At 41.8% G+C, this 24,541-nt stretch overlaps 1 protein-coding gene across 7 annotated transcripts in view; it reads left to right on the forward strand.

Annotated features, from left to right (window-relative positions):
* The window catches only part of LOC144615375 (uncharacterized), a 48,015-nt gene extending 27,145 nt beyond the window's left edge, over nucleotides 1–20,870 (forward strand). For 6 of the 7 annotated variants that reach the window (XM_078442308.1, XM_078442311.1, XM_078442309.1 and 3 more), the window contains 9 exons: nucleotides 1,368–1,439; nucleotides 2,003–2,077; nucleotides 9,895–10,013; nucleotides 12,047–14,031; nucleotides 14,414–14,518; nucleotides 18,695–18,744; nucleotides 20,282–20,336; nucleotides 20,416–20,558; nucleotides 20,660–20,870. In XM_078442308.1, coding sequence (XP_078298434.1) covers nucleotides 1,368–1,439; nucleotides 2,003–2,077; nucleotides 9,895–10,013; nucleotides 12,047–14,031; nucleotides 14,414–14,518; nucleotides 18,695–18,744; nucleotides 20,282–20,336; nucleotides 20,416–20,558; nucleotides 20,660–20,762 — 2,707 coding nt within the window. In that variant the 3' untranslated portion in view covers nucleotides 20,763–20,870. The remainder of the gene's footprint in view (nucleotides 1–1,367; nucleotides 1,440–2,002; nucleotides 2,078–9,894; nucleotides 10,014–12,046; nucleotides 14,032–14,413; nucleotides 14,519–18,694; nucleotides 18,745–20,281; nucleotides 20,337–20,415; nucleotides 20,559–20,659) is intronic. The other variant, XM_078442314.1, reaches the window with a different exon arrangement.
* Nucleotides 20,871–24,541: the final 3,671 nt, after the last annotated feature.

Here is a 24,541-nt window from a genome sequence, read left to right on the forward strand (position 1 = left end):
ATTCTCTCTCTCTCTCTTCCTCTGCCTCTCCTTCACTCATACTCTTGTACTCTCTCTCTCAAAAAATAGAATACAAAAATAAAAAATGAAATCTCTAAAGTCTCAATGATCACAGGCTAATTAAATACTTAATCATGGGAGATGATTAGAGGAAAGGAATAAAAATAGAAAATGTAATTCTTAGAGAAGCTCTCCCAGATGGAGAGATGAAGTTCAGCAAAGTGTTTCTATATTTAATGCTCTCAAAGTTAAGTTTAAGGTAACGGCTATTTTAAACCCCCTTTTTTTTTCATACAAGTTAAATACAGGCTTTGGAGTCAGAACTGAGTTCAGATTCCAGCTCTGCTTCTTGACTGGCTTGACAAACTGGGACAAATTATACAACCTCTCTGTACTTCAGTTTCCTCACTTGTAAAATGGGGTAATGATGTATCTATCACATAAGGTTATTGTGAGGTTTAAATGTGAAATGCTGATCACAGATGCCCTATGGCTCAATAGTATTGGTTGTGATGATTATCCTTATAATTTTGCAAAAGTACAGTGATGATTCTTGAGCAGAGTCAACCTAAAGGCAGATTTTCTTTTCTTTCTTCCTGTTTCCTTCACTTTATTTTTGCTGTAAAGAACTGAGAAGAAAATCTACTTGGCATTTTGGAATAAAAACTTGTGTCAAGCAGTGACAAAAAGTTATTTATTCAACAAGCCTTCACTAAGTAACTAGTAAATAACAAGCACTCTGTCAGGCACAGGGACAAAAATGACAATAGAGTATGGTCCCTGCCCTCAAGGAGCTGGCAGTCCAGGAGATGGATAAGGAAACGGGATCATATGCCACCTAACAAAGGCTGTCATAGGAGAATACACATGGTGGGGGTATAGCTTTCACCATTTCCTCTTAGATTAATCCCTTTGTCTTTGGCCCCCAAACTGAGGAATTGGTCCTATTTTTGTCTTTAACCGGGTGTTTTAAACTGTGGAATTTTTTACATTTCTAGAGATAAAGGAAAAGCACCTAGAATTACAGAGGACACTAGAAACAGTATTTCCTACAGAGCCTGGGCTTCCTACCAGCATAGTCACTTCTAGGATTTTCAGCCCAAAAAGTTCTTTGGCATATCTTTGCTTTGCTGTCCACGTAAAAAAAAAATTTTTTTTTTTCCTCTTTCTGTTCTCCACTTTATCGTCCAGAGAGCTGGGTAGTTCCCAAAGGAAGAGTGCTTTACAGAATCTAAGGGTGATTTATAGGCAAAGGCAGAAAATGATTAGTTTTCACCTTCCAGTTCCATACCCCCAAAATGAACATAAACTTTCATGGTAGTCATTACTGGAAATGCAGATAATTTTAATTCCATTGCATTTTTCAGAATTATCAGTCGTAACCCTCTGTCAACTGTTGAAGATTCCTATCTTTTTAAGTTGCCAGCATTAAAATATTTGTAAGTATTGCAACAATCTCATGGCTCATGAGATGATTTCTGATCTTTTTTGTTGTCATCAAAAGATTAAGTATTTTGCGTTTTGGTTAAAAAGTCGTAATTTAAATTTTAACTGGGTTATTGAAATAAGCATTATTAGCAAAGAAAAAACGTATATGGGCAAGATAGCCTGCAGAGGAAGGAGTAGTATTGAAGAACACATAACAGACATGGGACTTGTAGATGTAGGTAGAAATACCATTTATCTCAAAGTGGAAAGTGGAGTAAGGTGTATATTAAAAGAAAAAAAGACTAATCAAGAGAGGTGGATGCAACTGAGAATGAAAATGAGGATAAGAGTAAAAAGGATTGTACTGTTGAGCACCAAGGTGATTAATTTGATGATGCACATAAAATGTCTTCATTGGGAGCTTTCTGAAATTATTGTCCATAGCAAGAAAACTCTTGAGCTGACTTGACAAAGAAGCCAGAATTGAAGTAATCACATGTTGCTAAGTATCTTTTTAGGTACAGAATTTTTATCCTTGGGTTCAAATCACGCATGTTTGGGCTTTCTCCTTCAGAGACATGGGATCAACACAGGTGTCACTTACAACAGTTGAGAGCATCCTCATGATGACCGTTGAATTGGAAACACTGTAAGTTGATTTTTCTTATGTGTATTTTCACTTAGTTGTTTACTTAGATTTGTTTTATTGTTTTCTTAAGTCAGATTTATTGAGGTATAAAATTTACTCTTTTTAAGCATACAGTTTGATGAGTTTTGACAAACGTGTAGTTATGTAACCACCACCACATTTGAGACGTAGAACATTTCTGTCACCCCAAAAGGCCCCTATGTGCCTTTGCAGCCAATCCCCTTTTCTCACCACCAGCCCTGGCAACCACCAACCTAATTTTTGTCCCTATAGTTTTGCCTTTTCTACAGTGTCTTATAAATGAAATCATACAAGGGGCACCTGGGTGGCTCAGGCAGTTAAGCGTCCGACTTCAGCTCAGGTCATGATCTCGCGGTCTGTGAGTTCAAGCCCTGCATCGGACTCTGTCCTGACAGCTCAGAGCCTGGAGCCTGCTTCAGATTCTGTGTCTCCCTGTCTCTCTACCCCTTCCCCATTTGCACTCCATCTCTCTCTCTCTCTCAAAAATAAATGAACATTAAAAAAAATAAATAAATGAAATCATACAGTATGCAGTCTTCTGTGATTGGTTCCTTTCAGCATAATCCTTTTGAGATTCATCCATGTTTGTTTTTTTTTTAACTTTTTTAACGTTTATTTATTTTTGAGAAACAGAGAGCATAAGCAGGAGAGGGGCAGAGAGAGAGAGAGAGACACAGAACCCGAAGCAGGCTCCAGGCTCTGTCAGCACAGAGCCCAATACAGGGCATGAACCTGCGGAACATGAGATCATGGCCTGAGCCAAAGTCGGTCACTTATCTGACTGAGCCACCCAGGCACCCCAGAGACTCATCCATGTTTTTGCACATGTCAGTAGTTCATTTCCTTTTTATTGCCGAGTAGTATTGCAGTTGTGAGGATATACCAGTTTGTTTATGCATTCATCAGTTAATGGGCATTTGAGTTGTTTCTAGCTTTTTGGCCTTTATGAATAAAGTTGCTTAAAACACTTACATGCAGGTCTTCGTGTGAGCATATGTTTTCATTGGGGGAGGGGGGCAGGTGGTAAAATACCTAATGGCAGGATTGCTACATCATATGCTGAGTGTATATTTAACTTTTTAAGAAACTGCTTACCTGTTTTCTAAAGTGGATGTACCATTTTGCATTCCAGCCAGCAGTATATGAGATCTTCTATCTATCCTTTCTTCTAATGTCTTTATCTATTTTTCATAAGGTGAATGTTGGCCTTAAAATTGAGTTGGGAAGTATTCCCCTCTCTTCAATTCTCTAGTACAGTTTGTGCAGAATTGGCATTATTTTTTCCTTAAATGTTTGCTAGAATTCACCAGTGAAGCCATGTGGGCTTGAAGCTTTCTTTGTGAGAAAGTGTTAAACTACAGATTTTATTTTTGTAATAGTGCTACTTAAATTACATACTTTATTTTTTTGAGTAGTTCATGTCTTTCAGGGAATCTATTTCATCTTGAAGTTATTGACATAAAGTATTTTATAATAATCCCTTATTATCCTTTTAGTATCTGTAGAATTGTAGTGATGTCATTCCTCTCATTTTTGATATTGATAATTTGTGTCTTCTCTTGTCTTTTCTTGATAAATCTGGCCAGAAGTTTATCAGTTTTACTTATCTTCTCTAAAAAGTGCCTTTTCATTACAGTGACTTCTCTATTTTTGTTTTCCTTTTCAAAAATTTCTGCTTTGATCTTTATCATTCCATTTTCTCTCCTTACTCAGTGATGAATTTCCTTTTCTTTTTCTAGTTTCTTAAAAGTGGACACTGGGGAAGATGAATACTATATGAGCAACATCCCACATGTTGACATGTTGTGTTTTCAGTTTCAGTTGGTACAAAATAGTTTCTAATATCCATTTTGACTTATTTGACCAATAGGGTTACTTAGGAGTGTGTTGGTTAGTTTCTAAATATTTGGAGATTTTACAGATCTGTTAATTTGTTATTTAATTCCATTGTGGTCACAGAACAATATGTTGGATGACTGAAATCCTTTTAAATTTATTGAGGCTTGTTTTATAGCCAATGAATTCTGGTAATAGATGAGAATATGGCCTATTTTGATAAATATTATGTGTCCACTTGAAAGAAAATATGTAGTCTGCTGATTTGGTGTGGAGTATTCTATAAATGTCAACTAGGTCAAGTAGGTTGGTAGTATTTTTCAAGTCTGATGTATCATTACTCATTTTCTATATATTTTTTCTGTCAATTATTGAGAGAGGGATATTGAAATCTCCAACTATAATTGAGTGCTTATGTGTCTCTCTTTCCTATTCTCCTTAATATATTTGGAAGTTCTATTATCAGACACATAAATTCTTAAGTTATGTCTTTTCTAATAGTTGACATTTCTATCACAATGGAATAACCTCATTTATCCCTGGTAATATCTTTGCTTTGAAATTGACTTTGTCCTATAGTAAATATAGCCACTCAAGGTTTCGTTTGATTAGTGTTAGCAAAGCATAATTTCTTCCATATTTTTAACCTACTTATATCTTTGTATTGAAGATGAATCTTATAGACAGCATATAGTTGGCTTTTGCTTTTTTATCCAGTATGACAACTCTATCTTTTAATTAGGTGATTATACCATTTATATTTAATGTAATTATTTATATGCTTACATTTAAAGCTACTGTCTACTCTTTTCTATGTATCCCATCTGTTCTTTGTTTCTTTTCTTTTTCTTTTTCTTCTTCTTCCTGCTCTTGGGTTGATTTAGTACGTTTTATTATTTTTTGGTGGGGGGATAAATAGTTACAACTCAGGTTTTGTTATTTTAGTAGCTGTTTAATGGTTTGTAGTGTTCATGTTTAACTTATCACAGTCTATCTTCAAATGATATTATATGATTTCATGAATAGTATAAGAACCTTACAATAAATAGTGTACTTCCATTGTTCCCCTCCTGACCTTTGTGCTATTGTTTTCATACATTTTACTTTTAGCACACCATATTATTTTTTTTGTTTAAATAGTCAGTTATCTTTTTTTATTTTTGTATTTTTGAGAGAGACAGAGTGCAAGTGGGGGAGGGGCAGAGAGAGAGGGAGACACAGAATCTGAAGCAGGCTCCAGGCTCTGAGCTGTAGACACAGAGCCTGATGTGGGGCCTGAAATCACAGACTATGAGATCATGACCTGAGCTGAAGTCAGATGCTTAACTGACTGAGCCACCTGGGTGCCCCTCAATTATCTCTTTTATTGAAGTATATATAGATCATGTAATATTAAATTAGTTTCAGGTGTACAACACAGTGATCTTTTATATACATTATGAAATGCTCACAACACAGTGATCAATTATATACATTATGAAATGCTCACCACAATAAGTATATTACAGTATTATTGACTATATTCCCTATGCTGTACTTTTCATCTGGTGACTTATTTATTTTATAACTGCAAGTTGGTACCTCTTAACCCTTTTCACTCATTTTGTCCATATCCCCAGTTTGTTCTCCGTATTTACAAGTGTTTTCTCTTTGTTGTTGTTGTTTATTCATTCATTTGGTTTTTTGTTTATTTTTTGTTTATTTTTTACCTTGTTTTATTTTTTATTTTTTAAAATTTGCATCCAAATTAGTTAGCATATAGTGCAACAATGATTTCAGGAGTAGAGTCCTTAGTGCCCCTTACCCATTTAGCCCATCCCCCCTCCCACAACCCCTCCAGTAACCCTCAGTTTGTTTTCCATATTTATGAGGCTCTTCTGTTTTGTCCCCCTCCCTGTTCTTACATTATTTTTGTTTCCCTTCCCTATGTTCATCTGTTTTGTCTCTTAAAGTCATCATATGAGTGAAGTGATAGGATTTTTGTCTTTCACTGACTAATTTCACTTAGCGTAATACCCTCCAGTTCCATCCATGTAGTTGCAAACGGCAAGATTTCATTCTTTTTGATTGCCAAGTAATACTCCATTGTATATATATACCACATCTTTCATCCATTCATCCATCAATGGACATTTGGGCTCTTTCCATACTTTGGCTATTGTTGATAGTGCTGCTATAAACATTGGGTGCACATGCCCCTTCAAATCAGCATTTTTGTATCCTTTGGTTAAATGCCTAGTAGTACAATTGCTGGGTTGTAGGGTAGTTCTATTTTTAACTTTTTAAAAACCTCCATACTGTTTTCCAGAGTGGCTACAGCAGTTTGCATTCCCACCAGCAGCGCAGAAGGGTTCCCCTTTCTCCACATCTGTTGTTTCCTGAGTTATTAATTTTAGCCATTCTGACACATGTGAGGTGGTATCTCATTGTGATTTTGATTTGTATTTCCTTGATGATGAGTGATATTGAGCATCTTTTCATGTGTCTGTTAGCCTTCCGGATGTCTTCTTTGAAAAACTGTCTATTCATGTCTTCTGCCCTTTTCTTAACTGGATTATGTATTTGATTTTTTGGGTGTTGAGTCCTTTATATATTTTGGATACTAGCCCTTTATCAGATTATGTCATTTGCAAATATGTTCTCCCATTTCATCAGTTGCCTTTTAATTTTGTTGATTGTTTCCTTTGCTGTACAGCTTTTTATCTTTTTTTCATGGATGTTTATTTTTGAGAGAGAGAGCACAAGAGTGGGGTAGGGGCAGAGAGTGAGGGAGACAGAGGATCTGAGCAGGCTCCGCACTGTCAACAGAGAGTCGATGCGGAACTCGAGCTCACAAACCGTGAGATTATGACCTGAGCTGAAGTCAGAAGCTTAACCGACTGAGACACCCAGGTGCCCCAGAAGGTTTTTATCTTGATGAGGTCCCAATAATTCATTAAAAAAAATGTTGTTTGTTTGTTTGTTTATGTTTATTTTTGAGAGAGAGAGACAGAGTGCAAGCAGGGGAGGGGCAGAGAGAGAGAGGGAGACACAGAATCTGAAGCAGGCTCCAGGCTCCAAGCTGTCAGCACAGAGCCTGACACGGGGCTCAGACTCACGAACTGTAAGATCATGATCTGAGCCAAGTGAGATACTTAACCAACTGAGCCACCCAGGTGCCCCTATTAATTAATTAATTAATTAAGAACATGGACACACACATACATGTATGCATGGGGGGGAGCAGAGAGAGAGGGAGAGAGAGAATCTCAAGTGGAGAGAGAATCCTGATGCGGGATTCAATCCACGACCCTGAGATCACGACCTGAGCCAACACCAAGAGTCAGGCATTCAACCCGCTAAGCCACCCAGGCACTCCTCAGTAGTTCATTTGTACTTTTGTTTCCCTTGCCTCTGGAGACATGTCTCTAGTAAGAAGTTGCTTTAGCTGAGATCAAAGAGGTTTCTGCCTGTGTTCTCCTCTAGGATTTTGATGGTTTCCCGTCTCACATTTAGGTCTTTCATCCATTTTGAATTTATTTTTGTGTATGGTGTAAAAAAGTGGTTTAGTTTCATTCTTCTGCACGTTACGGTCCAGTTTTCCCAACACCATTTATTGCGAAGACTATCTTTTTTCCACTGGATATTCTGCTTTATCGAAGATTAGTTGACCATATATTTGTGGCTCCATTTCTCGGTTCTCTATTCTATTCTATTGATCTATGTGTCTGTTTTTGTGCAGTACCACACTGTCTTGATGATTCCAGCTTTGTAATACAGTTTGAAGTCCAGAATCATGATGCCTCCAGCTTTGTTTGTTTGTTTTTTCCCAACATTATAATTCGGGGTCTTTTCTTGTTCCATACAACTTTTAGAATTGTTTGTTCTCGCTCTGTGAAAAATACTGGTGTTTGATAGGGATTGAATTGAATGTGTAGTTTGCTTTGAGTAGTATAGACATTTTAACAATATTTGTTCTTCCAATCCTTGAGCATGGGATGTTTTTCCATTTCTTTCTGTCTTCTTCAATTTATTTTCATAAGCGTTCTATTGTTTTCAGCATACAGATCTTTTACCTCTTTGATTAGGTTTATTCCTAGGTATCTTATGGTTTTTGGTGTATTTTTTTTTTAATTTTAGAGTCAGAGTGTACAAGTTGGGGAGAGGGGCAGAGAGAGAGAGAGAGAGAGAGAGAGAGAGAGAGAGAGAGAGAGAATCTTAAGAGAATCTTAATCTAATCCATGCTGAGTGTGGAGCCTGACACAGGGCTCGATCTCACGACCCTGAGATCCTGAGCCGAAATCAAGAGTAGGATGCTTCATCGACTTAGCCCATCCAGGCACCCCTTGTTTGTTTGTTTTTTTCTGAGATTCTACATATAAGTGAAATCATATAGTGAAATGATATACATACATATAGTGAAGTGAAATCATAACCTATATAGTTACCAGTTCTAATGTTCTTCATTCCTTTGTGTGGATCCACATTTCCGTCTGCTATCCTTTTCCTTCTGCTTAAAAATACTTTCTTTAGGGGCACCTGGGTGGCTCAGTCAGTTAAGCATCCAACTCTTGATTTTGGCTCAGGTCATAATCTCACAGTTTGTGAGCTCAAGTCCCGCGTTGGGCTTTGCTTGGGATTCTCTGTCTCCTCAGTGCTCTTTCCCCCTTGCACACGCATACTGCACGTGCCCTCTCTCTCTGTCTCTCAAATAAACATTTAAAAAAATACTTCCTTTGGCATTTCTACAGTGTAAGCCTGCTAATGATGAATTCTTCCAGCTCTTGTATGTCTCAGATAGTCTGTCTTGCTTTTATTTTTGAAAGATTTGGGTATAGAATTCTAGCTTGATAGCTATTTGGTCCCCCTCTCCTTTTCACTGCTTGAAAGATGTTGCCCCACCGAGTTCTGGCTTACATTATTTCCAACAAGAAATATGTTGTCATTGTTATATCTTTGTTGCTCTGTGTGTCATGTGTGGTTTTGTTCCTTTGGCTGCTTTTAAGATTTGCTCTTTATCGCTGGCTTTGACCAGTTTGATTATCATGTGCCGTGGTGTAGTTTTATCCGTGTTTAATGGATTAAACTAAACATGTAGTTTAATCCATGTTGTGCTCAGATTTCATTGACCTTGCTGGATTTGTGAGTTTATAGGGTTTACTTATTTGGAAATGTGGGGGCTATTAGTTTTTCAAATTTTTTTTATATCTCCTCTCCTTCGTGGACTCTAAGTATACATATATTAGGCCACTTGAAGTTGTTGCACAATTCATTGAGTTAAGGAGAGGCATGGGGTTTTTTCCATATATGAAATACTGTTATAATAACTTTTTTAAATGCCCTTGTCTGCTAATTGTAGCATTTGTGTAGATTATGGATTAGTTTTTGATTGATTGCTTTTTTAAAAAAAAAATTTAACATTTGTTTATTTTTAAGACACAGAGAGTGATCAGGGAAGGGGTAGAGAGAGAGGAAGTTAAATCTGAAGCAGGTTCCAGACTCCGAGCTCTCAGCACAGAGCCTGATGTGGGGCTCAAACCCATGAACCACGAGATTATGACCTGAGCCAAAGTTGATTGCTTTTTATCCTCAGTATGGGCCATATTTCAGATTTATTCAAACTCTTAGAAGTCTACCCTCTTTCTGTGTGCTCTCAACCCGAAGTGAGACTTTTGGCTTGGAAGGAGTTACCTGTGTATTAAACTACTGATCAGTGTCACCCAGTTCTAATCTCTATCTCATTCTAAGGGTACCATACCCCATGTCATCCTTACCTTTCCGTTGGGCACCTCTGTCCTTCTATCTGTGTATTTATAATATTCAAGAGCAGCAGTTGGCCAACTGGTCCCTACCCAACCATCCAGGCCATGTGCCTCAAGAATTCCTTTTTGCACAGCCCTGTGATGACTTTGGCCCGCCTCTTCTACCTGCTCGAGTAACTCCTTTACCACTAATTTAATTGTCTGTGTTTCCATTTATAGGATTTTACCTAGCCGTATGGCCTGCTGTCTCTGCCAATTTAAAAATACTATTGAGGTTGTCTGTAAGACAGTCAAGCTACATTGTGACAGTGCATGTCTGACAAATGGCACACGTTGTGGTAAGTCCTAATTGCCTGATGATAAATTTGTAAATTTTTATTTTATTTGTGGTTTAACTTTTATTTTTAATCAACAATGATAATTTTTTTTAATGTTTATTCATTTTTGAGAGAGAGAGCATGCACGTGCGTGAGCTGGGAGGGGGCAGAGAGTGAGTGAGGGGGACAGAGAATCCGAAGCAGGCTCTACACTGACAGCAGCAAGCCCCATGCGGGGCTGAACTGTGATATCATGACCTGAGCCAAAGTCGGATGCTTAACTGACTGGGCCACCCAGGCACCCTAACAATGGTAAATTTTTAAACTAATGATGTCATTGCATTATTTTTACTCATTCAGAGTTCAGATCCCTAAATTTCTAAGAACTATTCCTTTGTGAAAAGTCAGATTCTCAGTTACATTATTAAGTCAACTACCCACCCCCAAATGAAAACCTGTTCACATAGTACATCACAGCTTATAAGCTGATTTTACGTGCGTTAGGTCTCAGGTGCCCTTTGTCTTATAGGACAGGTGGAGATACCTTTTTGTTTATTTTGTTGTTTTTATAAGTGTGTAAGAGTACAAGTGATGCTGATTTCTGAAAAAGTTTTATTTGGAGCCTCTGTGTTTCTGTGCCCTAACCAGAAGCTGCTACCCAACCGTTCTAACAGATGAGAGGGCTCTTCTATTCTTGGGCTGTCCAACTCTTGTTCTGAATCTTAAGCTTTTCTATCCAAAACACAGGTGCTTTTAGGTATTTTTCTGTTCTTAGGTTTTATTGGCACTAACTTGGTGACTTCCAAAATGTGCTTTTGCACCTGGATAGCTTGAATATGGGTCCCTGTCAATGGTCTAGGGCACAGCATAAATTACACTTTGCTACTTCTATAAGTGGTGTTGCTTGTTTTCCAAAACAATGTTTTACCAATTATCTTACTCCCTTCTCCCTTAGAGGTGGGCAGAATAGGCATTTTTTTTTTTTATCTCCTTTGACAGGCGAGGAAAAATGAGATCAGAGGTGCCTTAGCCTAGCACTCGAGTCTCCTCTCCCGTTTTGGGCGCTCCGCCAGCCCGCTGCTCCTCCTCTCTCGTGACCTTTATCACCTCCTCCTCCGATTCTCACCAGCACCACTAAAAATACTTTTAATTCTTCTGGAAAAACCCAGCTGCACAGTGCTGTTCAGTGTACACAAGCTGTACGCTTGACCTTCATGTAGTTGGAAGCTCTGGATGGTTCTCTCAGTAAAGCTAGAAATCTGGAAATGAAAGGAAATGAAAGCAAAGTAGGCATTTGACCAAAGTTTCTTTATCCCTTCTGCATTTTAAAACCTCAAGTATCATTCCGTTGATTTTTTTGAATGCCCCACAGTGGCATCTCTCTCATAGCTGGAAAATCTCTTAACCTATACCCCACATCTCTGCCCAAATTTAAGCAAAGAACCAGGGTGGACTTAGCGGGTCTTGTGTTTAGTTTTTTCTGTCTAGAGCTTATGTTACGGGAGGTGCGATATATGGGAGCAGGGACCAAGCGAAGGAATTGGTGGGTGGGCGGAGAGGGCGTGTCCAGATGAGGGCCTGCTGGTGACGGGTGTTGTCCCGTGCATATGTGATGGTAGCAAGAACTCAAGCCCACTGAAGACGTAGAAGGAGGAAGACTCGCGCTCCCTCTGCCCCCGAAGCAGGACAGGGTGGGGTATGTGAATGCCAGGAGTCGCACTAGAGCTGCACACAGTTTAGCCGAGTATCTTCCGGCCTTGGCTTTTCTTGAGGCCTGGGCAATCGGCCCTTAGGGACCAATGGAATAACTCTAAATATACTTATTCACACTGTGGAATGTTCTGAGGAAATAGCTACTTTTTCAAAACACATCTTTTTGTCCTTTTGTTGTTGCCAATCGTGGGTCCAAGTTTGAGTTCGTCTCCTCTCTAAATGGCGCTCGAGTATTTGCTGATTCTTAATTTGCTTGACTGGGACGTATGACTGTGCATTGACAAAGAGCTGTGCTGTCAGTCTTCCATTATCAGAACTCATCTCTTCTTCTTCTTCGACAGATCAGGAAGTATACCTAAGGAAGGCAGAGGGATCATTCATGAAGGTATTGACAGCTCGAAAGAAGAGCGCCAGCACGGAGCTGACTATTGAGCCAGAGAAGGCGTCCTCAGACATAGATCGTGTCAGTTTGTCAGCCTTTATGAACGAGCAGCTAGACTTCAATGACGAAAGTGATGTCATTAGTGCACTGAATTACATATTGCCTTATTTCTCGGAGGGCAATCTAGAAGACGTAGAATCGACGCTGTTACCGTTCATTAAACTTCTGTTTTCAAATGTGCAAGAGGGAGACAAGCCCGTGGGTCACTCGATGAACGACACAGGGGACCCTTCTCTTAAACCTGGATCCAACAATTCAACTTACAAGAATAAACTGAGAAAACTCTACTTTCTGGAAAATTTGGTAGATGCAGAAATTCAGGAAAAAATTGATGACGTGAAAAAGAAAGAAAAAATGGCCATGCTTATACATTCCAGCCTTTTAGGTCCCAAGTTTAAACGTCAAATCTTTCCAAAGAAATTGGAAACTGCCCAACCGCAGGAGAAGAGCCTAGACGAGGTTGAGAGTGTGGGGAAAAAGTTCCTGAGAGTGAACAAGGTCATCAAGGGCCCAAAGGGCATACGGAAAAGGCACTTAAAAGAACTGAGACGTCAGAACATCCAGAGGAAACAGAGCGCCCAGCCATCTGTGGAGAACATGGCCAAGGAAAGAAGGCTCAGGACACCATCCCCGGGGGAGCTTCCCGTGGCGCACAGGCCCAGCAAATCAGTGGGAAGCTCCTTCAATACAGAGCCTTCGTTCATAGATGAGCACAAGGCAGCGGTCTCTTCTCTCATGAAGCAATACTTTTTGGACAGGCCTTCTGCCACCCCCGCTCCCAAGGAAAGAAGGCTCAGGAGACCATCCCCAGGGGAGCTTCCCGTGGCGCACAGGCCCAGCAAATTAGTGGGAAGCTCCTTCAATACAGAGCCTTCGTTCGTAGATGAGCACAAGGCAGCGGTCTCTTCTTTCCTGAAGCAATACTCTTTGGGCAGGCCTTCTGCCACCCCCGCTCCAAAATCCCCACCTGACGTGAAAAAAGAATCAAAAGACTTAACGTACACCATTTTTGTTTTAGAAGATGCAAATGCTAGAGTTAGAAATATGAAGGCTTTCAGACCAGCCTCACTCCCCAGAAAGACACACCGCTTTCATAAAAGTCGCTCCCGTGTGGTCCACAGAACACCCAAGGCCAAACTGAATCGAAAGTCCAGAAAGGAAAGTTCACTCAGTAATAGACAGCTGCTTGCAAAGAGGCCTCCATCCTCTGCAGTCAGGAGCCTCATAAATTCCCCTTCACGAGAGGATTTTTCATCTCCGGGAGAACTGAGTCCTCAGAAAAATCCTTTTCCAGAATTATTTGCTCCTTCAGGAACTTACAGAGAAAACACTACTGTAGAGAACACTACTGCCCAAAATGTTTCTGAAGAAAATATTTCTACAGGAAACACTACTGTGCCAGAACAAACCCTCCCTGAATTCACAGACCGTAAGAATCTTTCCACTGCTAATTCTACTGTTACTGCAGACAACTCTATGCCGACCATTAAACAAACCAATGATACACAACGGGAATACCACAATGCGGGCACTGGCTTGCCCCCAAAAGCCACAGGCTTCACTGTGTCAAAGCTCTCGTCCCCAGGTGATCTGTTTGAAATTCAGTTAAACCAGCAGCTACAGTCCCTCATCCCCAGCAATGACGTGAGAAGGCTCATTTCTCATGTTATCCGGACTTTGAAAATGGACTGCTCTGAGACCCAGGTGCAGCTGGCCTGTGCCAAGCTCATCTCCAGAACAGGCCTCCTGATGAAGCTTCTCAGCGAGCAGCAAGAAGTAAAGGTGTCCAAGGCAGAGTGGGATACGGACCAATGGAAAAATGAGAATTATATCAATGAGAGCACAGAAGTCCAGAGTGAACAGAGAGGGCAGGAGTCAAGGGAGGTGAGGATAAATCCCCAAATGTGGGGTCTCGACATTTAGGTGGTTTAGGACATGGACCCAAGCACAAGGACCAGGGGCTCCTAGTCCGGGTCTTGTCTTGGCCACATAATTTTGGCTAAGGCAGTGATCTGCCACTTTGCTCATTTAGGAAACAGTGCCGCTGTTCCCAGAGGAGACAAAAAGAGGACCTAACATACAAGATACATCAAGTCTTGAAGAAAATGCTAATGATTAAGATTACATATCACATTAGATTTGGTATATTCCTTAAGAACCTATAAGCGATTCATCGGAAAGAATGGGGTTTTAGAGTCGTTAAAGAATAGTTAACTTTCATCCTATCTCTGTTTTCTAAAAAAATTGTTCTTTCCCTTTTTTTTAGCTCACAAAAGAAGTTCCAGGCTATGGCTATAACAACAAACTCATCTTGGCAATATCTGTGACTGTAGTAGTGATGATTTTGATCATAGTGTTCTGTCTCATTGAGGTAAGGACAACAATTAGTTCAGATTCCCAGACTATATTCCTTCTTTATAATAGATTCAGAACCCACAAACTGAAAATCAAAGCCACTTTCCCACCTATCACGACTTGATATCCCTCTTCAGTCTGGAGGACTGAGATATGCTTTGTCCTTTTATTGCAAAGTATATTCCAGGGATTTTAAAAGGAACCCCACTGCCGGGAGACATCTGTGGATTGTAACCAAGATAACAAGCCATTAGCTTGTTCTGAGACATTAGGTCTAAGAAGGCCACAGTTGACATGATAGTAAAATTTCTTCAACTCAAAAAAATGATGTCGATTCGATGCACTCACCAGTCATCCTCCTACTACCACTGATTTCTTTCCTCGTTGGCTAAAATGATGAGAGAGAAATAGTCTTCACCTTCATGGAGCTATCAGTCATCTTGGAAGAAAGGGCATGGCTTAGAGATAAAAGTGTCATCTTGTTGATTAATTAGATGTGCCTACAGCTCTCTCCCCCACTTCGCAAGGCATTGTGTAAACAGGTTCAGTTAAAACCCTGCAGCTAAAATCCTGCATCAGGCTACTCAGAGCGTGTCATAATTACAGTTGCCTATTCCTGGAGCTTGCCTGTTTACCTTTTATTCAATTATGTATGAATTGAATATATATTCAATATATTTATTCAAATATACATATGCTTATTATATATCTATATCTATATCTATCTATCTATCTATCTATATATATATAGATATATATATATTGCCATCTGTCATGGCAACCCTCCATTTCAGCCAAAACAGCCCCTCACCATCCCCTAGTCAGACCATGCCCATTCCTACTTTTGTTGGTGACTTTGCCCACTTGAAATTCCTTTATTTCACTCTGCTGGTGGAAGTCCCGTGAGCCTTCAAAAGCCAACTCGAGTTCATCTTTCTTCACAAAGCCTTCCCCGAATACTGTAATACTCCTGGACCTAGTCCTTCTGTGAGATTGTCACCATTTCTTAGGGTCTACAGTGACGCATTCCCCTCCCCTGATAACAAAAATATGCTAAACAGTTTGTTAAAAGGCAGCTCCTCAAGAGAGAAATATCAAGGTCATGGATCAGAGCAGAGATATGTAAGGCTTCCTGGTCTATCAGATTTGAGTAAAACCTGACTGGATGTATTAACTGCTAAGGAGAAACATGTCTGTCTTCTGGAGGGTTGGTCAGTAGTAAAAGCATAGAAATGGTGAGGAAGAGACCAACATGGGCAGTGCCCACCTAGCCTTGCCTAAGAGTAGAGATGGCACCTCAGGCAGCAGATGAGAGTCAGGCCCACCAGCCGGGCTGTGCCCGCGGGGCAGATGGATGGATCTAGCTACCTCCGTCCTTTCCATGAAACACTGGATTCAGCTAATTACTTTTCTTCCACTTCTCTTCTCACCAAATAGCCTTCTGATTATACTTCAGTGTGCCACAGAGGCCTGTCTCCACAGGAGGTGATGCCCAATCATGTGGACACAGATGCCCTATCTGTGGAATGGATGTTTTCCTTATTGTCAAGTCATGACCTGACATTCTGATTTTGATCAATCCTGTGACATTGGTAAGGTGATATTGCCTCCATGCAGAAAGAAGTGCGTTCTCTCTTGATGAGATCAGAGTCTGATTTCTCAGCCTAAGAGCCTAGGAACTAGCGTGGGGTCAACTTACCATGACCTCTGGGAAGAGAAATCATTGGCCATTGTCCAGTCAGTACTCTGCATCTTGAGGTGGCCTGCAGCCTTTTGCTTTTGGGAAGTTCTATAAACTCCTATTGCTGTTTTAAATTCCTATGTGGTTTAACCTTGTGTTTATATTTTTTTATGTGGTTTCATTATTTCCTCTCCCTACTTAGATGATACACTTTTTGAGGTCAGAGACCATGCAGTTTTTTTCCTGTAGTGGACAATAATGATGTTCAAAGGAAGAGATGAGGCATTGTGTCAATTTCACAATGAGGAATAATGCAACGTAATATTTATGTGAAGTAGCCTACAGAGTCCAGCAATAGACAGATCCGTGGGTGACGAGGACTTTTAAAATGTTACCTTTTAGAGGCGCCTGGGTGGCTCAGTTGGTTAAGCGTCCTACTTTGGCTCAGGTCATAATTTCATGGTTCAGGAGTTCGAGCCCTGTGTTGGGCTCTGTGCTGACAGCTCAGAACCTGGAGCCTGCTCTGGATTCTGTGTGTGTGTCTCTCTCTCTTTGCCCCTCTCTCACTCTTACTCTCTCTCTCTGTCGCTCTCAAAAATAAATAAATAAACATTGAAATGTTACCTTTTAGTATTCAAATCAGTGGAAGAAAATAAATAAATGGTAATAGAACAACTGCTTAATTATTTGGGAGGAAAATAACAACAGATCCCTATTTCTCACCTTAAAAAAACATATTTCAGTACATGTAACAAAAGAGAAACAGGAACCCATCAAAGTGCTAGAAGAAAACAGAATCAATACTTTTATAATCTTGTGGTGAGAAAAAGCTTTGTGACCTGATACCACATGCAGAAACATTTGATAGATTTGATCGTCTTGTCTGATTTCTGCTTGGAATAAACCAGACATCTGATTTAATCCCCACAGTCCTGTGAGGATGATATCACCATCCTTCTTTCCTACATAGAAGGGGATCAGCTTAAGGCCCCTGTGGCAAAACCCAAAGCAGAACCCAGCTGTGCCTGCAGTCAGCCTGTGCTCCTATCCCACTGTTCCGTCTCCTTCACGATAAAAACACTGACAAATATTTGAAACATTGAAATTCAGTGAAAGCCTTTGAAAGGATTAATATATTTCATATGAAGAGAGTTTTATAAATCAACAGGAAGAGGACAAACAATCCAGGGGATCAAGGGGGCAAGGACTACGATGAACAGGGGGTGTGGACAGTCCGTCACCATATCTGCCTCATGGCTTATGGGACATGGGCCTCGTTAACAAGGCCTTTTCGCCTCATGGTATAAAAATAGTCTCTGATATTTTCTTCTGTACTCTTATAATATTTGTTGTGATTTATTTATTTTTAATCTGTATGGAATCTGTCTGGTGTTTTGGTACGGTCGAGGTAGGGGATCTAACTTTTTTCCCTTGCATAAAGATCCAGTTACTTTAAAATCTTTTATTGAATGGTTCATTCTTTCTTCATGGATCCAAAATACTAGTGTTATCTGGACTCTATTCTATCAACCTGGTTTTCTTTTCCTGTATCAGTATCACGCTACATACTTAACTGCAGTTGCTCTGTAAGAACGTATTTTAACGTCTGCTCTGTGATCTTCTTCTTCATCCATTTTGTAGCTATGCTTGCACATTTTCTCTACCAAATGTCAGCTGGCCAGTTTTTGTTTGAAAAACTGTCTTGGGATTTGAATGGGATTGCCCCGAATTTGTAGGTTAATTTGAAGGGAACTGACATCTTTACACTATTCTCGGAAAATAGTGTCTCACATCACGTATTCGTTTCTTCTTAATGTCCTTCAGAAGAGCTTTAGTGTTTTCATCTCATAGGTCTTACCCATTCTTTGCTAAGTTTATTCCTAGGTACTTTATGCCTTTTTATTGATAATTGTAAATGGGATAATTCTTCCATCTTTTGATTAATTATTTATGGAACATAGGAAAGTCATTGAGGTTTACATGTTGATCTCTTGATTTTATATATATCTAGCCATCTTGCTGAATTCTCATGTTTCTTCCAACAAAATTTTAGTTGATTCTCTTGGGCCTTTTAGTTTGTCTGTAATTTCATATGCAAATACGTCTTAGTTCTTCCTTTCCACGACTCCATTTTTTCCCAGTGCATCAGTTAGGACCTCCTCAACACCAATGAATAGCAGCAGTGATAACAGACATCCTACTCTTGTCCTTGATTTTAAAACAGTGCTGCTGTTTAGGTTTCTGGTAGACACTTTTCTTTTCCTCCTCCCAAGAATTTTTATTAGGAATTACCTGTTGAATGTTATCTGAGGCAGTCAGTAAAATGTATTACCAGCTGCACGCGAGTTAGGTGTTATTGAAGAGTCAAAGGACTATTCAACAAATTCCTGTCCTAGGAAAAGTTATCATCTCACTGGGTAGATAAGACCTAAAACGCAAAGGAATGAATAAAGATGTGGAGGGAGTGGTTATTGTGATGGGTAACTGTGATCATGTTTTCTTCCAAAACAGATTTATTCTCATAGAACAGCAGCCAAGGAAGGTAAAGAAGGAAGCTCAAGGTAAATATTAGTCTGGCAATCGTTAAAGTAGAATTTTAGAACTAGATTTTCAAACTCATCTATTTCAATCCCCTTGTTTTACAGCCAGGAAATCACCAAAGGCAGAAAGAATACATATTTGGCCTAATGCTTTGCCTGGATCCAGCAAAGTTAGCTGCCCAGCCAAACCCGAGTTAGAATGGGACTGGCACAGAGCACCTGCTCACTAGACCTTTAAAGAAAGATCGTGGGGGGACGGGGGTAGAAATGTTCAGACCCGTTCCCGCTGGCGGTGGGCATCAGGCCTGGCCACAGACCTTCTCAGAGGCTCTGGAGAAGGGATAGGGAGGGCCAAAAGTCGTGGGGTAAAGGGGCTAGTCTTCAAGCATGATGGAAGGTAGAATACATGAGTCCTTCCCGTAAAGTAGGGGGAAAACTTCCTTCTTCCTCCTTCTGGTTTTCGAGGCCCCGCTCTCCATTCCCTTTATCCAGACCCAATAGAATTTGAACTGGGAGAGACCTTAGATAATCATTTATCTCTTCCTTTTATAATAATGAGATGGAGAAGGAGAAAAGGAAGATATCTTGCCGGACGGTTGTATCACTAGTACCACTAGAACCAGAAAGAAGATGGTTCCTTTCCAGTTGGGCACGTCTCTGACTACACTGTGCTTGGGCTGTGAACTGCATTTTATGTCACACGCAGTGCACACATACCGTATAGACATAAGTACCTTCTAAAACAAACTTACCATACACTCTGATTCTTTCTGTTCTGTTTTTTTTTAAGTTTATTATTTATTTGGGGGGGAGGGTGGAGCAGAGAGAGAGAGAGAGAGAGAGAGAGAATCCCAAGCAGGTTCTACACTATCAGCACAGAGCCAGACACAGGGCTCGATGTCACAATCTGTGAGATCATCACTTGAGGCAAAATCGAGACTTGGGCTGCTCACCTGACTGAGCCACCCAGGTACCCCCTATTCCATTTGTATTCAAAAAGAGTATTTTGTGTTTTAGCGCTAGCCGTGTGTTTTCAGGTGATTTCACGACTCACTCACTCATCTGCCTGCAGTGTGAAAGTCAGTGAGCTAGATAACTGCTGGTTGGACTCAGGCATTCACTCGGTGCGATTCATCTTGTAAGGTAAAGCAGCTAGGAAAATAGAAACACCTCCCCACCCGCCAGCAAATGATGCCTGTGAGGCTAAGCCTGGCGGGGACTGATGTAAAATGCTTCTGGAGAGAGTTGGTGCTTCTGCCGTGTGGTCACCCAGTTTGTTGACTGTACAAGGGCACTTGGCCAAGGGCCAGAAGGTGAGCAGGGTGAAAATCCTGCCTATACTTCATGTCAAGTTACATACAAAGGTCTCCCAGGGACACTGTGGGGCCATTATGGACAGACACAGGAAAATTCTGAAAGCCCAGCATGTATGGAATTATTTCTGAGATCCCAGGTCTGTGTTGATTTTGCTTGCTAATAAGACTGGAGAAATACATTGTGAGAGGCATGGAAAATGGTACGAATCACTAATTGTCTGTGTGTGTGTGTTTCCTTCAAGGGGCTTCTTTGGATCTCTGCTGCGTAAGAGATGCTCAGAGGAAAGTGACAATCAGGTAAATCTGAGGAGGATAAAGTACCGTGGCTGGAGAAGGCAGGGGAAACAGACCTAACGTTGTCCTTTCTGTTTTCTAGGAGGGCTTTTTCTGGAGAAGGCGGCCACTTTGGCTTAGGGACATGTACAGACCCCTCAATGCCACACGCAAGAAAAACATGGCACAGAAGCTACACGACAAGGATTCTTCTGATGAAGATGAGATTTTCAACATGGAACTAGGGTACGTGATTGGGGAAGATTTTCTCTAAAACGAGGAAATTATGAAGAGTTGAATTGTTCCTTTCGAGAGTCAAAGCCTTGGCATTCTTCTCCTTTTCCCAGGGAGGCTGGCAAAGCCACAGCAGAGAAGACTCGGACCACAGATTCCACTACTGAAGAGCTGGGTGACGAGAGTGAGACAGCATGTGAGATTGTCACAGAGTGAACGCCGTCCTGCCTCAGGCCACCTACAAAGTTTACTTTCCGATACTGGCTTCTCAGCATTGCTTGTAAAATACTTGTTTTTCTCATATTAAAATGTATAAATCCATAACCAATTCTAGCCACGTGGTAAGGAATTAAAACGTAAACGGTTAAATATTTATCTACAGACAACAGGGGCCACAGGCGAGAGAAGCAGGACTGAAGCCAGAGTCCCTCGTGGTAGCCAGTATTTCCACAAGACACAGTATGGGCAAAGTAGGGTGAACGGGGCGTCTTTCCGTCATTTCCCTGATACGGTCAGTCTCTGGAAACTGGAAAACGTATCTTCAAGGGGCTTAGACTATTAAGTTAATTAACAGCCTATTCTGGTGCTCTCTCCCCTGGCTCACCAAATACCAGTTATTCACAACGCGCTTGACCCCCTGCCCATAGAGGATCATCTCTCTCTGGCCCCTCTGTGAGGTCTTTGGGGTTGCCAGAATATTTGGATCGCTGAGCCGACCTCCACTGTAGGGCTGAGGCCTGTCTTTCTTCCCAAGAGCTCAAACTCAGACACAAAATGTGTAGTTGGAAGTAGGGTGTTCCTCAACCTTACAAGCTAGTAGATAATTCCCATTGGGTTTTTTTGTTTGTTTTCTTTAAAAAAAAAAAAAAAAAAAGTCCCCACCCTCAGAGAGCTAGCAGGGAGATGCTGGAGGGTTAGAGTAAAGAATGTGTGAGAGCAGTAATTACCCAGGACTGCCCTGCTCAGGCCTTTATTTCAGAACACTTATTGGTGGGGGCACTTACTGTTCACCTGTACCCCACTAGCCTCTGCTGACCCCACTGAGGGTCGGATGCGTGCGGCTGGGCTCTCTCCAGTTCAGCCCAGCACCACACCTACCACTGCTTTCCTACCCAGCTCAGATCAGGGCTGCACGATTCCAAGAGATAATGCAGCACAACGTGCAGAAGACGCAAACATCCCTCCACTTCTGCAGAGGAGGGCGTTAACCAGTCACATTTAGGATGTTGGGAGGAGTCGGGGTGCCTGGGTGGCTCAGTCCAGTGAGCATCCGACTTTGGCTCAGGTCATGACCTCATGGTGTGGGAGTTTGAGCCCTGCATTGGGCTCTCTGCTGTCAGCACAGAGCCCACTTCAGATCCTCTGTCTCCCTTTCTCTCTGTCCCTCCCCCCAGCTCACACACTGTCTCTCAAAAATAGATAAACATTAAAAATAATGAAGTCATCTATGCTTTCTGAGTACATGAATGACAGGTTTTAGAAAAAGGACGTCAGAGTCAAAATACAGTAGTGAATAAAAGAAATCCTGAATTAACAAGGTTTGATAATCTCTTTTCTTAATGTCTGTTTATTTTGAAAGAGAGCAAGGGGGGAGGGGCAGAGAGAGAGGGAGAGAAAGAGTCCCAAGCGGGCTGTGTGCTCAGTGTGGAACCCGATGCGAGGGACTCGATCTTACGACCGTGAGATCACAGCCTGAGCTGAAGTCAAGAGTCGGATGCTTAACCGACTGAGCCGCCCAGGCGCCCCTGACAATCTCTTTAAATGCCCCCAAATAAATGCTGGTGGCTTAGCGATAGGTGATGGAATATGGCACCAACCGCTGGCCACCAACAGAGTCCCCCGAGGGGACAGTAGGACTGGGGCACAGCCCAGCAGGTTTGGCAGGGTTGGTAGGAATGGTTCCAAGCGGGGTGATTGGCCCATCAGTGCCTCTTCGGCTTTATTAGTTTGCTGCTGCTGGGCAAGGACACCTGTTCTCCTGGTGCCTGCTCCCGTTCCCCCAGCGTTTTAGTGAGAACGGCCACCAAGTGTCTGTCTCTGTGTGGTGACGTCAGCCAACAAATAACTGTGTTGAAAGCACAAGACTAGAGAGTAACAGTAATCGGAAGCGGCAGCAGCACCTAGTTTACTATTTGCTTACTTGGTGTCAAGGCCTGGGTTGGGTGTTTTGCAGTCTTAATTTAGCCCAACAGTCCGTGAAAACATACTTTATTATCCCCATCTGGCAGATAAGGGGACAGGGCTTAAAGGATGTAGGTACCCTGTTCAGGTGCCCAAGGCCGCAAATCCAAAACTGCCAGGTAGGGGTTTAATCCAGGCCTGTTAACTCCAAAGCCTGCTGACGGTTATACTGCCCTGCTGCAGGGTGCAGGGGTACAGAGACGTCTAAGCCATGGTTACCATCAAAGAATCAATAATTATAACGATGAGGATGGTGGCCGCTACTGTTTGTTGAGCACCTGCTTTGAGCCAGGCGCAGTACTAGGCCCTTTAGTCACTCTTAGGTCACAAGGGCAGAAACTCCTCATGCCAGCTCAAACTCCTTCATGAGCTGGGTGGAGCGGGGGCCGGTGGTGACTTTTTGAAGAAGAGAGGTGGACACAGAGACAGAGCTGACGAGAAACCAAGAAGACCCATCTGTGCATAGTTGGGCTTCCCGAAGTGTGGGCCGGGATTCCAGGCAACTCCATTCTCCTATTTTGGAATATTTCCATTAGCTCAAATGTGGTTCATAAAGTGAAGCTTAGAAAATGTTGTTTCTATAACACGACCTCAAATTTGCACAATACTTATCAGTCTCAAATGCTACCTTGCCGTATTTCTTTTAATTTTTTTAACGTTTATTTTTGAGAGAGAGGGAGAGAGAGAGACAGAGCATGCGGGCAGAGAGAGAGGGAGACACAGAATATGAAGCAGGCTCCAGGCTCTGAGCTGTCAGCACAGAGCCCGATGCGGGTCTCGAACCCATGAACCAACCACGAGATTATGACCCTCTCTGCCACCCCTCCACTCGCACTCTATGTCTCTGTCTCTTTCTCTCTCCAAAATAAACATTTAAAAAAATTTTTTAAAAACAACAATAAACATTTATTCCTCAAAAAACATCTTTTTTAATGTTTATTTTGAAGAGAGAACAAGAGAGAGAGGGAGACACAGAATCTGAAGCAGGCTCCAGGCTCTGAGCTGTCAGCACAGAGCCCAATGCGGGGCCCGAAGCCATGAATGGTGAGACCATGACCTGAGCCAAAGTCAGACGCTCAACCAACTGAGCCACCCAGGCGCAATACCCATCCCCAACCCTCCCCTCCCTCCCACCCCCCATCAACCGTCAGTTTTGTGAACATATTTTAAAACTACCATAGCCAGGAAAACAAACCATTCTAGATATTGCAAACACACACACACACACAAAGGTCATACAAGCAATTGGTGCTCACCACTGGTGGGGCTCGCGGTGGTGAAGGTCAGGGCCAGGGGGGAATCGCACCACTAGCTCTCAGGTTACTTTACCACAGTTGCTCTCCATAGATTCAAAGCTGCTGCTGCCACTCGGTCAGGAAACTTCGGGAAGCCACTGCCGGGGTCACTACAGCCCCATGGCCCCAAGCCTGACTGGTGGGGAGTATGGACTCCAACATTCGGCCCGCATGTCTGCTGCTACAGAGGAGAAAAGCATGGCTTCCACCTCCTTCCACCTCCGCCTTCCAAATTTCACACAGGTACGCTTTATTGGCAGAATTCTGCTGTCGAGGGAATCTGTCAACGATGGTTCGTGGGTTTCCAGGACCTGCAAAGAAGGGGCTAGAAATGGGTGTCAAGAGCCAACCAACATCATCCAGCAAACCCCTCCTGATGGGGGGGTGTTCAAAGGCTTTGTAAAAGGGGGGTGGTGTCCACGTGGAGTAACCTGGTGGTCGTGTTTCTAAGTCGGAAACCCTGAAAGGTGTCATTCTAGCTGGGCAGCAGGTGAGGCGCTGGATGCTGACGACATACAC

Source organism: Panthera onca (assembly GCF_046562875.1).
Source record: "Panthera onca isolate mPanOnc1 chromosome E1 unlocalized genomic scaffold, mPanOnc1 haplotype 2 h2.Chr16_ul_15, whole genome shotgun sequence".
NCBI classification, from domain to species: Eukaryota; Metazoa; Chordata; class Mammalia; order Carnivora; family Felidae; genus Panthera; species Panthera onca.